The 14920-nt window shown below is 42.5% G+C and overlaps 1 protein-coding gene across 2 annotated transcripts in view; it reads right to left on the reverse strand.

The window, feature by feature from the left end:
* Positions 1-14920, reverse strand: part of PRKG2 (protein kinase cGMP-dependent 2) — an 898053-nt gene that overhangs the window by 109437 nt on the left and 773696 nt on the right. For both annotated transcript variants that reach the window (XM_086963161.1, XM_086963160.1), the window contains exon 14: positions 9466-9607. In XM_086963161.1, coding sequence (XP_086819287.1) covers positions 9466-9607 — 142 coding nt within the window. The remainder of the gene's footprint in view (positions 1-9465; positions 9608-14920) is intronic.

Consider the following 14920-nt stretch of genomic DNA (forward strand, 5'->3'; position numbering starts at 1 on the left):
TCCCGACGTACATCTTTCCACACGGGCATTTAATCCCGTATATTAAGTTGCTGGAGTCACAGGTGGCATTAACTCGTAGTTTTATTGGGTAACCCTGTGTTGGATGGTTTATGGTGTGTCCCTTAATAATGCTGTTGCAGTTGCCACAGTTTAGGCAGGGTTTAGTTCCAGTGTATGTGTTGGTATCGTTGGGTTTGCTTTGTAGAATTTCTCCCAAATTTTTGGCTCTGGTATAAGCAAATAACGGGGGTTGACTGAATGCATTATTAAAGTCAGGTTCAAGGTTGAGGATTGTCCAATGCTTCATAATTATTTGTTTGAATTTCTTGCTGTTGGTGGAATATTTCGAAACCACTACTATCTGTGTTTGCTCAGGTTTTGAGGTTGGTGTTAGAAGTTTGGTTCTTTCCAAGTTGTCAATTCTGTTCATGGTTTCATCCACTAGGTTTTTTGGGTAACCCCTTTGCACAAATTTGTTAGACATTTCACTCAGTCTTAATTTGAGAGTGGTTTGGTCTGAAGTGAAAATGATATCAAGATATATTGATGACTTCTTCATCATATGGACGGACACAGAAGAGAAACTAAGAACCCAACTCAGCATATTTAACTCTATTGACCAAAGGATCCAACTCACTTGGGATATCTCAGATACATCAGTAAATTTCTTAGACGTGAAGGTCACAGTAACCCCAAATGGATTCAACACAGATCTTTATGTGAAACCCACCGACAGGAACAACATGCTATTGTACTCCAGCTTCCACGAACCGAATCTGATCAGAAATCTACCATATTCCCAAATGGCAAGGGTCAAAAGAATCACTTCAGACCAAACCACTCTCAAATTAAGACTGAGTGAAATGTCTAACAAATTTGTGCAAAGGGGTTACCCAAAAAACCTAGTGGATGAAACCATGAACAGAATTGACAACTTGGAAAGAACCAAACTTCTAACACCAACCTCAAAACCTGAGCAAACACAGATAGTAGTGGTTTCGAAATATTCCACCAACAGCAAGAAATTCAAACAAATAATAATGAAGCATTGGACAATCCTCAACCTTGAACCTGACTTTAATAATGCATTCAGTCAACCCCCGTTATTTGCTTATACCAGAGCCAAAAATTTGGGAGAAATTCTACAAAGCAAACCCAACGATACCAACACATACACTGGAACTAAACCCTGCCTAAACTGTGGCAACTGCAACAGCATTATTAAGGGACACACCATAAACCATCCAACACAGGGTTACCCAATAAAACTACGAGTTAATGCCACCTGTGACTCCAGCAACTTAATATACGGGATTAAATGCCCGTGTGGAAAGATGTACGTCGGGAAAACTGAGCGACGCATCAAAGTGCGTCTCACTGAACACAGATCCAACATCAGACTAAAGAATTTGAAATCAGCTTTGTCTGCACATTTTGTAGAACAACAACATAATGTTTCCCAAGTAAAATACATCATTCTAGAGACTGTTTCCAAACATGAAGGGAGAGACAACAATAAATTTCTCCTAAGACGTGAGAACTACTGGATCCACAAATTGTCAACCCAGAAACCTATTGGTTTGAATGAGAGAATAGAACTTTCGTGTTACCTATGATACAATTGCTCTGAAAATCGATATTGCTGTTATTGTGCATGTTCCCAAACACCTCGACACTGTATAACCCCGTTTTTCACCCGACGACATTAGGCTTGCACGTTAGCCCCACGAATAGCTCACTGCACACTACAGACTAACCCCAAGCCAGTTCGATCCCCCGCTCCCCACACACTTTTTCTCAGCTCATTTTTTTAGCTCACATTTTTCGTAACTGATTTTTTAACAGGCGTCCTGTGAGTGTACTCTTGATTCACTTCTCAACCAACCCGCCCTTAGCTCGACATAATTTGTCAACCCGACTTCTCAGTATGAAGCGATCCGACTAATAGTCTTTTCTTTACCTTGACAACACGTGACCTAACACGTGACCCCTGAGTTTTTGAATATTACTAACGCGGGAAGCCTTTGTCTTCACCGGCGTTTCAAGGAGACGAGCAGCGGATAGAACGTGTCACCCGTAAACCATCAAGGTCAGTTTCAGCGTACACAAAGCCTTGCATTGGAGCGCACAGGTACACTTTTTTCGTGTATTAGGTCTGACGAATTTTTTCCACATTTACTTGTCTCTAGATTTTGATTCACCGTACAACACAGGCATGTAAGTGAACCTCTGAACCCTACTCTTTTAACCCCTAGCACCACTTTCCCCACACTATTACTCACTTCTCAAGTTGCATGAAGCACACGGATTGTTATGTAAACCGACAAACAAATGTCCCCGATATTGTTTTTGAACAGACAATGACAATATGTATATGATTTGCTCTTATTAATGTTTGCTTATGTTATTGTTTTTAGTGTCAATTCCCTGATGAAGGGCATGCTTCTAAATGCCCGAAATGCATTGGATACGCTATGATATTGCCTGATTTTGCATGTTGACTACAACTATGAAGTAATTTGAAACGCATTGATATAAAGCATTACCAAATTCATGAAATAAATGATGAAAAACGAACATTGAATGGAAGCGGTTTTCTTACACTAAAGAAACGCAAACACAGTGTGTGCCAACTAGGGATGAGACCAGAGTTCCTCTGGTCACACGTATCAAACAGTCAATTGGACGTCGTAGGGCCCTCGACGCCTCCTTATTGAGCACCACCAACACTAACAAACATCGTCTAACCAAGATAAATCTGGTTTGAACTAAATACAAGCTGTGCATCACCACAACTACCACTGTATTGTCATCTAGAATGTTCAGAATGGTGGTTTCTGTACTGCAGCCTTTCCGGAAACTAGATTGAAGGGATTCAAGTAAGTTGAAATTGCCTATATGTTTTGTCCAGATGGAGCAAAGCAAATTTTTCCAGGGCTTTAGCAAGAAGAGGGAGGTTAGAGATAGGGCGGAGTTTGTTAGGTTCATTAGGGTCAGCATTGAGGTTTTTAGGAATGGGCGTGATTTGACTGAGTTGGAGGGAGTCAAGGACACATCCAGTGACGAGGGAGGTTTTAATGATTTTGGTCAGTAAGGGGTAATGATGTGGTTAAGATTGTGAACTAGGATAGAAGGGAGAGGGTCTTTGGTGTGGGAAGTTGGCTTTAGTTTAGCTATAATATAGAAGACTTTGAGCTCGGTCATGGGACGGAAATCATGCCAGGAGGCATTATTTTTCAGTTGTAAGTTAGGAAGGATGGTAACAGGTGGGGTTTGAGTGGGTAGGCAGTTGGTAGTATGAGGTGGGAGGGGTGGTGCTGACCAAGAAGGTATGCCTATTGTTAGCGTCAGATGTAATTTGGGGGGTGTGGGTACTGGATTTGAAGGAAGGATTGGTCAATTTTGGCAATTTTTTCAAGGAGGAAGCTGGCAATTTCCTCACATCTCGTGGTTGACGTTGTTATCTCTGGAGGGGCAGATGAAGGTTGTTTTCTAACAATGTTAAACCGTTCTCTAGGCCTGTTTTTGGCACAATCAAGTTGAGCTCAGAAGAAGGAAGCCTTTTCATTGCAAATGTGCTTCCTAAAAGTAGATCTAGCAGATCTGAGGAGGGCAAGGTGAGAGGGAGAAGGGTGTTGTCTCCATGTTCTTTCCACCAGTCTAAGTTGTCGTCTTTTATTATTCAGTTCAGGATTGAACCATGATTTGGATTAAATTTGTCTTTGTTATTTAAGTTTAACGGGGCGTAACTTGGTCCAGGACGTCACTAACAGTCTTATTGAAATGTTCGGTGAGCTCAGAAGCATTTTGGGATAGTGGGGTGAGATGAAGTTGAGCTTGTAGTTTATACCCAAGTTCACCAGGAGGGATTTGTTTAAGGTTTCTGATCCACTTCATGGGATTGTTATTAGTTTTAGTGGGAGGTAGGACACTGGCTGCGATCTGAAACAGAATCAGGTGATGGTCAGAGCAGCCAATAGGGATGATGATGGAAAGGGAGGCCATGTCAGTGTCGGAGATGATCGCATTGAGTGTGGCCCCATTGATGTGGGTTGGATTGTGGCATAGTTGCTTGAGGTCATTCAACTCAAGAAGGTTGTTGAGGCACATAACAGTGGGATCAATTACATTATTCCAGTGGATGTTGAAGTCTCCTAAAAAGAGATTTTTCGCATCTGAAAGGAAGGAGTGTTTGAGAAAATCAGATAGTTTGTCGGCGAAGAGGATAGGTTCACCTGGAGGGTGGTAGATGTTATGAAATCTAATCAGGAGGACCCTTGACCGTGAGTTCAATGCCAAAATATTGAAAAGTTTTTTGTTTTTTTAAATTTCAAAAACCTGTGTTGCATTCAACTTGGTACATTACAAGTCATACATATGCCATACATGTAATATTTGAGCATATTGAGTTATTACATAGATCTCTATTTAGCTTATCAGAAGTACCAGTGTTTAAGGCGAAAACAAGAACAACCCCCTCAAAGCCTGATTAGTAGCTGTCATCGTATGCGGAAACTCACACTTGCATCCTGTGGAGCCGACATTGACATCTTTCGTCCCAACAGAAGGAGTCCCGGAAAAAAAGTCTTCAGGATAGTCCATGTGATTGCCCCCTCAACAACCAGGATATATGCTCTATGCACATGCATGGGTATCCAACCGTGTTATCATTTTATGTAGAGCTCATCACTTCACATCATTGCCCCCCTCATATAAATGAAGAGTACGCATTCACCCTTGGGAGTGAGCAGAAGTGCTAACTATTACCGCCTCCGTGGGCACCTCGGCATCCCCTGCTGTTTCATCCTGGTCTCCCTCTGTAGCCCGCTCCAGGAGATATGCAGTCAGTGGACCCCAAATATCCTTTGGTCTCGATTTTAGTGGAATAAGTTCAGCATAGCACTGCAATTGTCCTTGCCAGGTAGATAAGTCCCGTAGCCAATCTTTAAATTTAGGGGCCGGACCCCTGCCCCACCGACAGGCCACCTGTCGCTTCGCCAAGAGTAGGCTTACAGCTAGGAATTTCTTTGAGTTGTGATGATTCCTTGAATACAGCCCAGCAGAGCTACCTGTGGAGATGGTTGTATCTGTATCGTCAACATTTCAGACAAGCCTGTAAACACTTGTTCCCAATATTCACTTACCTGCGGGCACTGCCACGCTAATGTAAGAAGTCTGCTCCCTCCCCCTCACATCTAGCACATCTATCATCTTCCCTCAAGTGGAACCTATGGGGTTTGGTATAGACAATGTAGAAATGTGTCATGTATAAGTGGCAGTCGACTGCTAGATGATGCCACCTCTGTCTGTTTGCAGCTAAGTTCCCACTGATCATCTGTCAGAGGGTTCTCCAAGTCCTTGTCCCAGTCAGCACGGGCTGGCAGTGGTTGTGTCAGGGTCATCACCTGCATGTGTCTGTAACGTAGGGAAGTAACGTGCTTGGGGGCTTCTGGCTGTAGCAGAGAGTGTAAAGGGGCTAGAATAGGAAGTTCTGCAGGGAAATCCGGAGTGGCAGCTTTGACACTCTGCCAGATTCATATGTAGAGAAACAAGTCCATGGTGGAAGGGAGGTGTACCCCAAAGAATTGTTCCCTAGATCGGAAGTTCCCTCCCACATATAGGTCTCCCCATGTGGTATAGTGCAGTGCTTCCAACAGTCGTTTGCATATCCCTTCACTGGTGACTTGCAGCAGTGAGCCGCATAGTAGTGGAAGTCTGGGGGAGTATATCATTGGAGCTTGCAATTTGTGGGTGATTCTGCGCATGTGATACTGGTGCAGTCCACCATAGATGGGTCTTTGTCTCGCTCCTTTACCTCTACAAACATGTAGCCAGCGGGAGGAACCAGGGCCATATAACCGGCCTCTACTGCTAGATGCGGCATAAAGGGGGGGGGGTGAAACCAGTAAAGAGGCAAAATGTGCTTGGGCACAATAGTAGTAGTAGTACTCGAAGTTAGGCACTTCAAACCCACCCTGGTTATATGGTAGCATTAGCGTGCTCAGTCACATCCTTGCTTGTCTGCCTCCCCATATCAAGCGTATAAGTTGTGTGTTAAGTGTGCTAAAAAAAAAACCTTCCCAGGTGGTAGGGTATATTCGTAAAGAGATATAATAATTTTGGCAAAATTACCATTTTTATTAGGGAGATTCGGCCCGCCATCGATAGGGGAAGGCATATCCATTTATGTATACTGCCAGTGATTTTTTTCTACAGCTATTCCATAATTCATGTGCATTAGCACCTCTTTATCTCAGAAAATATGTATGCCTAAGTATTTAATATCCTCAGATTTCGATTCTATGGGGTAGTCCAAGGGGTAAGCCACAGTTTTGTCCGCTAGCGGAAAAATCGCTGGCTTGGCCCAGTTTATTTGGATCCCTGAGATGCCTCCAAATTTGGTAATTTCACGGAGAACCGGATTTGAATTGTGCTGGGGTTTATTAATATATATATAGTCAGATCGTCCGCATATAAGGATATGAGTAGCTGGCGAGAGGGGTATACTAGTGCCCGTTCTTGGTAGTGTTGTCGTATTTTTGCCACCAGGGGTACGACTGCTAAGGTAAATAGAATGGGGGAAAGAGGGAAGCCTTGACTGGTGCCCCTGGAGATGCTGAAACTGTGGGACTGAGCACCATTTAGCAGCACCGTGGCCATCAGGCTCGTGTATATGAGTTTCACCCAATTTAGAAAAGACTGGGGCATTCTCATGTAGCTCAGCGTGCCGAGAAGGAAGTCACACTCCAAAGAATCAAACGCTTTGGTAGCGTCCAGGAAGACCGCCACTGCGGAGCTATTTGGGTCTATATCCTGCATAACCGCCAGGAGTGTACGCAGGTTATGCGCCGTGGCTCTGTTTGGAATAAAGGCCGCTTGGTCTGGTAGCACCAAGCGCTCCATCAGTAGACTCGGTCTATTGGAAAGGACCTTAGCAAGTATTTTAGTGTTGCAGTTTAACAACGAGAGAGGGTGGTATGATTCACAATGAACAGGAGATTTATCCGGTTTGAGCAGAGACACTATTTGTGCTTCTCTCATAGTTCTAGGAAGGCACCCTTCTTCAAGTGCTTCATAGAAGACACTCCCGCCTTTCCCTCATCCCCTCCGGTCGTCGCAACCCCATTTCCACTCCCCCACGCGGTCGTAATGCCGGCCCGACTGGTAAGGAATGTGTCACAAACACCTGTAAACGACCCCGGCTGTCGCAGATCAAAAATGGGAGGTGTGTTTATTTCTTTTAACCAATGCTTGGTAGTTCAGCTGCTTTGAATTTTAAGGCGGAGGCTGCGGTAAAGATTTGGATTAGCAAAGATTTGATGAGCCTTACTTTTCCCAACTTTTAAAAAGCACCGGCCTGCAACTGTGAAAAGTCGGGGGCGACCTTCATAAAGATGCAGGGGGTAAATACCCCATCAGCGTTTACAAAACAATGATGCAAGCTCCCCTGCTGGTGGTACCCAGAGCCGAGCAGGAAGGCGGATGGGCTGAGAATGGCTGCCTCCGAGACATATCCTGTGCGCCTGAAACAGCGTCATCACCGTCTGGGATTGTTGACATATATACATTGAAATAGAAGCCTCGCCTTCGCACTGCGAATTAAAGGGATAGCTCAAAGCAGGCAAATAATCGATGTGTGAGCACAATTACAGTAACTTTATACTCCCCACTAGTATCTGAATTGAAAAAAAAACATTCTGACCATACTTTTGGGGACCACCCTACATTACCCCTCTTGCTTCTAAGCACTGGGACTCTCAGCTGACCCACTTTCATGGTTACAGCAACACATGTCCAAATACAGTTCCAATTAAAATACAAATAATAAAATGATATGCAGGATGTTTTCAGACTTTGATCCAGTTTTACAGCCGCCAGCGTCCTACTGACAAACAGCTGAGTAGAAGAAAATGATCTAATTACTAATTTTTACTTTCTCCCAGAATCCCTTTTGCCTCTCAGGTTCCTCCTGCCAGGTCTTGTATACTTCATGCTCCTTGTTGCCTTTTCCTGTGACCTCCGCATCATTGCCCTTGCAAAATCCTTGACAACACAGAGCCCTCCTTCATCTGTTCCCTTCACAGCCCAAAGGCCAGGACGCACTAACTAACGCCCATCCCAACCACAGTCACTACCGCCTGCACTTCCACACAGCTCCTAAAATCACCTGCCCACAATGCACCATTTGCTAACTCTATTTCCTAAATTTTCCCTGGGGTTCTCCCATCTGGATGTCGGACTTGCTCGCTACACTCTCTCACCACAGGTCACTCACCAGAACTTTTACGCCTCACCAGTTTCAAATGTCACCAGCCACCACTGCTGCATCTACAGATGCTGCCTGATGTTAAAATATGGTATCATGTTGCTTGTTCCTTAAATAGCATGGTCAGAATGAGGAACTCGATGATTTAACACTGTTCACACGAGGAGCAAGGTCAAGACTGATTTGTATATGGCTGGGTCCAAACTGAGGTGGCAAAACAAATTTATAGTAAATTGTATAATCTACGCAATAAAATATGGGCGTTGCCTGCAGCATTGGAATTTGTTAAATATTTTTGATCTACAATTCTCTACCATTAGCACTTGTAAATTAATGGCATTTGGAAGCATTTACTGGGAAATGGAGGAAAATCTACTTGCCAATAGATTCTTCTGTAAGTAAGAGATGAATGTTCAGAAGGAGGTTGAGTTAGTTTTGTATTCATATTCAAAAGTTTATTATTATAAATGCATTCATTTATTTTGCATTCAGGCAATTAACACCCTCTTGGAAGAAGGTTTCTAAGCTATTTTATAATTCCTGGTGGAATGGCATATGTCCTTGTCTTGGGATGCACATGTGAAAATACACATATTATGGAGAAACCCCTAAAATACATACAAGGAAGTGAATTTGTCAATTTAATGCATGCATCATTATTATTCAAAAGGAGGGATCTCTCAAGGCACTATCAGTGTGCGATACAAATTCAATCACATCTGTTCATTTAACCCTTTAAACTTATATACATTGATGTACCTGCGCAATTCAATGGCAGGCAAAATCAAAGCAATTTCAACTGTCTGTGGTAAGTAACAAATTCATGTAAAATTGTACATTGAATTACTCTTTGCTCAGCTCAGCATTATTGACCAGTTTTGTGATTCACAGATACTTTATTGAAACACAAATCTATTGCTACTTTTAATGTTGATCTGCCATTCTTATACACGAGTACTATCTGCAAATATCATTTTCATAGTTCATGTAATTCAGGCATTTCTGCTCTTTCTGTGTTTTAAGTTTCAATGAGGAATGTATGATCAGATATCAATGTTTTGTTCCAGTTCCTGCTAGCAGTCATGTGTGTGTTTGGGTGTGTGTGAGAGAGAGGGGGAGAAAAAGAGAGAAAAGGGAAAATCATTGAAGAACTAAATACATTTCAAGAGGAAGAAGCCCGCATAGAAAGCCAACCTTACCAGTTTAATGTAACCTCCAGCATCAAGCAATAGGTTTTCTGGTTTTAAGTCTCTGTAAATAATACCCATAGGATGCAAATAATCAAACGCCTCCATGACGCAGCCGACACAGAACTTACAAGTGGGTTCATCAAAGCTGCCTCTGCAAAAAAATATGTTTTTGTTGCCATTAATATTTCCACTTACTGTATCTAGATAAGATATCAAAAATTTGTAGGTGACAGTTGCTGCAATAATGTGTATACAAGTCAATAAGATTTTATTTGAAATACATTTGTATATTGGAAGAGAGCATATCATATCTCCACACATCCCACAACAGGGATTGGCTTTTTGAGAAAGATGTTTGACAATTAAAGTAATAATTATACATTTCTTTGGTCTTAACATCTGGAAGTTAAAATGTTCAACTCATTGATAAACCCTGACAAGCAAAGACTTTGATGTCCATGTGAATGTGAGTAGCAAAAGGACAGGATGTGGTCCGATGGCTAGATCGCCGACTTTGGTGCTGGAAACCAAGGTTCGAGTCTCGGGTTCGCATTCACACCTGTGATTTTGGGCAAATCATTTAGGGTCATATGTATCAACATTCCGTTTGGCGATTCCTAAATAGCGATTTTTAAGGAATCGCTATTTAGAAATCGCAAAATGGTATGTATGAAGAAAATCGCTTCTTTTTAGCGATTCCTTAAAATTCCATAATTGCGATTAGCAAATTGCTAATCGCAATTAAGGAATAATTTCCCATTCATTTCTATGGGCCAGGAGGCCCATAGGAATGAAGGGGAAATTGCGAATTGCAATTTGCTAATCGCAAATTGTGAATATTTTCAAGGGTGCAGGGGTGTCTCAAGAACACCCTGCAGCACCCCTGAAAATGATATGTGTGCGCATATGGCGCACATACATGCCCTAAGGGCATGTATGAGCGTCACATGGCACCTTTTGATTTTTAAAAAAATGCTTTTTTAAAAGAATTCGCAACTTACACCAACTAGAAGTTGGTGGTAATTTGCAATTCCTAAATGGCATTTTGGAATGTTTTTTTCCTTGATACATTGCATTTAAGGAATCGCAAAATTTGCAATTCCTTAAATGCAATCGCAAAATAAGGAATGGCAATTTAGCGATTCCTTATTTTGCACCAAAAATGTTTCATACATACCATTTAGCAAAAATGGGTTCGCAAACGCCGGAATTCTGCGAATTTCGGTGTTTGCGAACCCATTTTGCCTTGATACATATGGCCCTTAATCTCCCCGTGCCCGAATGTGTCCTTAACTGGTGCTTATGTAAAGCGCTCCAATACCTTCGGGTCGAGTTTGCGCTATATAAATTTCCATTAAAAAATCTGCAATGATCTGGATAGTTGTTCTTTTGGGGCCATATGTATCATACTTCCGTTTTGCGAATTTTAAATAGCGAATCTTAAGGAATCGCTATTTAGAATTCGCAAAACGGTATGTATGTAGGTAATCTAGGAATTTTAGCGATTCCTTACTATTCCTTGTTTGCGAATTCGCAAATTGCGAATTCGCAAATAAGGAATACTTCCCATTCATTTCTATGGGCCAGGAGGCCCATAGAAATGAAGGGGAAATTTGCTAATCGCTTTTGCTAATCGCAAATTGTGCGAATTTTCAAGGCTGCAGGGGGTGTCTCAAGATCACCCTGCTGCACCCCTGAAAATGACATGTGTGCGCATATGGCGCACATACATGCCCTAAGGGAATGCATGTGCGTCACATGCCACAATGAAAAATGCAAATTTGTGCTTATTGAAAAGGAATTGCAATTTACCACCAACTTTCAGTTGGTGGTAAATTGTGATTCCTTAAACCAAATTCGCAAGAGAAAAAAGCTTCTTACATAGCAATTAAGGATTCGCAAAATTGCGATTCCTTAAATGCTATGGAAAAATAAGGAATCGCAAAATTTTGCACTTCCTTATTTTGCTACTTTTTCATACATTGCAAATGTGCAAAAATGGCCGTTTCCGATTCGCAAAGGCCGAAATTCGGCGAATTTCGGCTTTTGCGAATCGAAAATAGCTTCATACATATGGCCCTAGGTCTTCTGGGCAATTCGAGACCCCCAAAATACATACTCATGTTCACCCATACACATGGAAAACATTTTTTCGAAAACAAATCAGAATCATTTTACTTTGTTGAAGATCAACCGTTTTTGTGCAAAAAAGGCTAAAAGTGAAAATCAAATCTCATATGAGAGCCACAGAGAACACATTTTCTGCTCACATTTGAGGCAAACCCTGTAATATAAGCAAGGAAAAAGCCATGCCATAGCCCAGGTTAAGTCCGGAAGTCTAAAATAAAAACAACCTTGCTTTCACAGTTAAAAGGCCAGATTTAAGACAATGAAATACTGCTCAGAGGAGGTTTCAAGCAAAGAGGTGGAATGGGTCTAGCCAACCCATGGCCATTGACCAATAAAAGTCCTGACACTACTTGCAGAAGTCCTTTGTCACAAGGAGAATGGTACAACCCTAATCCTAATGGTCTTCAGGTCACTCCTGGAGGGCTGTGATGCTCTGCTGGATTCTGGGCCACAATATGCTTCTGATTTTGAGCAAAATGTTAAGAAAAAAACATGGAAATGCTCTACTATGGTGCAATTCTATTAGCATCATCTGCCTACCTACATGTTTCCAGACTTTGAAGACAAGTAAAGGGAAGTGTCTATTTACCCAGCAGTCAGCCAAATAGTACAACATCTTTGCTATTTACTCAGTGGCTGGCAAAATAGTGCATAATCTCTGCTGTTTAGCCAGCCATAGACTAAATAGTACAGATGATGTATCATTTGACCAGCCGCCGGATAAATAATGTGAAATAGGTCTTTATTTAGCCAGCCTTATAGAAAAAAGGGATTTCAGCCAATGGTAGTGTGGTGGTCATCTTGTTATGGGGATACAACAAGTGTGAAGCTTTTGAAAGTAAATGCATAGACATTGCATAGTAGTTTGTAAAAAGGTACGTGCATGACTTAAGCTATGCTGTTTACAGATGAAAAAATGTAAAATCTATTTGAATAAATTAGTTTATGGTATTTTAATATTCAAATAAGGCATGTAGAGATCAAAGTATGGTTTTAAAGCATGTTACATAAATGTTTTATTGCTCATGAGAATACTTTGTTCTTTTAATGTTTTAATGTTCATGATGCTCCTTTTGATGATTTTTGGTGGTTGGGCTCTTTTTGGCCTTCTAATGGAAGGCCATGTGCTAGCTTTAGGCTTCTGTTTAAGGGGTATTGTGCTTGCTTACTATTTCAAATCTGGCAGTAAAGCAGCAGTCAACAGGAGCAGCAAACAGGGAATGCTGACAGATAGGTGGTAGTTGGGGCCCAGAGGGTGAAACACGTAAGTCATTGGTGTTTGGGGGCAAAGTGCATTGGGGCACTCGCAGGAGGTAAATTGAGTGAGACACTGTAATAGGGCTTCTGTGGAATGGGGAAGTGAAAGCAGAAGACAGGTAAGTAATGCATCTGAGTAATATACAGGAAGAGTTTACTCTATTGCCTGTGAATAAGCAAGATTTTTCATGCAATCACACAGCCGAGTAGGTTTAGAGCATTGGTGCTTATTGGTCCCATGCCATGAGTGGTCCATGAGTGGTCCCTCCTGCAACACTAACATTTTTGTCACCGGCACAATGCATATTGAGAATAGTAGTTTTGATCTTTAACATGTTAAGCAGTGTTTAAATGGCAAGGTCCTGTCTCTACTGAGCCCTCATTTCTGAACTTGACAGTGCTGTCTCAGCAAAAGAAATCTGGAAGCCAAAAAACACACAAATCTGTGTGACAGGCTTGGAGGCGATACCTGACTAAAGCCATTGTGAAAGGGGGCTGGGGAAGGAAGTGGGAGGAGGAGGATGAAAAGTAGATAAATAGAAGTCAAGAGGTGGACTACTAGGAGGGCTAGGATGATCAGATCCATGAGGACCAGGTCAATAAGAACCAGACCCACAGAGACCTAATCTATGAGGACCACAGTTATCAATGTCAGAGTGAACCAGGAACAAATAGACGATTAGGTAAAGGACGATGAAAAACAGAACTAGGGGTACCAGGACAAGGGCAAGAAGGATCAGGAGAGCTAGGAGGATGTGGTACAGGAGGATCTATGAGTCCCTATGCATATCGGCCAGGACCAGAGGAATGGACCATTGGGGAGAAGGACCAGAGACAAGAGGGCAAGACCACAGACATCAGATTAAGAAGGATAAAGGGGCAAGAAGAAAAAGATCCAGGACCAGGAGGACCACAATGAACAGGGACTAGGGCTAGCAGTACCTACATAGACATAAGAATGACGACCAGTCAAACCTGTGCCAAGGAGTACAGGGCCAGGAAGTTCTTAGACTAGCATGAACTAGCGGTCCAGGAACATCTAAACTAGGAAAGACTAGGATGATCTGTGATAGGGCAAGTTATTGCAGAACCATGCATGCAAGGAGCAAGAGTATGAGGGCCAGCATCAGAATGAAGAGGACTGCGACGATCAGGACCTGAAGGGCAACGGCCAGTATGCCCCGAATACTACAATAAGCAGGAAAGGGATTAGGAAAACTGAGGGGGCAGTACCATGAGCACCCAGAAACCGGAGCAAGAGCACTGGGTAAATTAAAATCTTCATTGATCAGGAGTACCAGAAATAGGGCTAAGATGGTCATGAATATCAGTACCTAAGCGAGAAGTGCTCGGATTACCAAGTGGGGCAGAGCAATACTTACAAGTAGCAGAAACAGGGTGAGAAGGATCTGAGGTAAGAAGGCCAACCAGCATCTTGAAGACTAAGTAGAATGGACAGTCGTGGGCAGGAGAACCAGGACAAAAATGACCAGGATCAGGGGGAACAGAACAATGAGAACCTGCATCAAGAGCACCTGGATCAATGGTTGCAGTACCAAGATGATTACATGGACATGGACATGGAACAGATCCAAGAGAACAAGGACAACCAAACCAGGAAGACAAAGTCTAATAGAGCTAGGACATGAGAAGCAATATGCACCAGGATCTGTGGCACCAGGACTAGGAGGTTGATGGTGAGGAGAACCAGGAGGAGGTAATTAGGACCAAGAGGACCACAAAGATACAGGGCCAGATGGGCCAAGACTGTGGGAACCATGAAGGGCCATTATGGCCAAAAGGCAAAGTGTATGATAACAAGCAAAGAAGGACAAAAAGGATCAGGACCAGGGAGACCAAGTCTAAGATAAGAGGAGGGTCAGTACCAGGAAAACTAGGTCCAGGATAACTGGACCTATGAGGAAAAGGAGCAAGATGATTGGGGACAATGGGTACAGAATCTTGATAAGGACAAGTACTATGAAAAATAAGAATAACATGACCTCGGTCAGGAGTGCCATGTAGCTCAGACCAGGAACACCGGCAGCCGAAGTCAGAAGGAAAAGTTCCAAGAGGA

The sequence above is a fragment of the Lissotriton vulgaris genome, chromosome 3_1 (assembly GCF_964263255.1).
Source record: "Lissotriton vulgaris chromosome 3_1, aLisVul1.2, whole genome shotgun sequence".
Lineage (NCBI taxonomy): Eukaryota > Metazoa > Chordata > Amphibia > Caudata > Salamandridae > Lissotriton > Lissotriton vulgaris.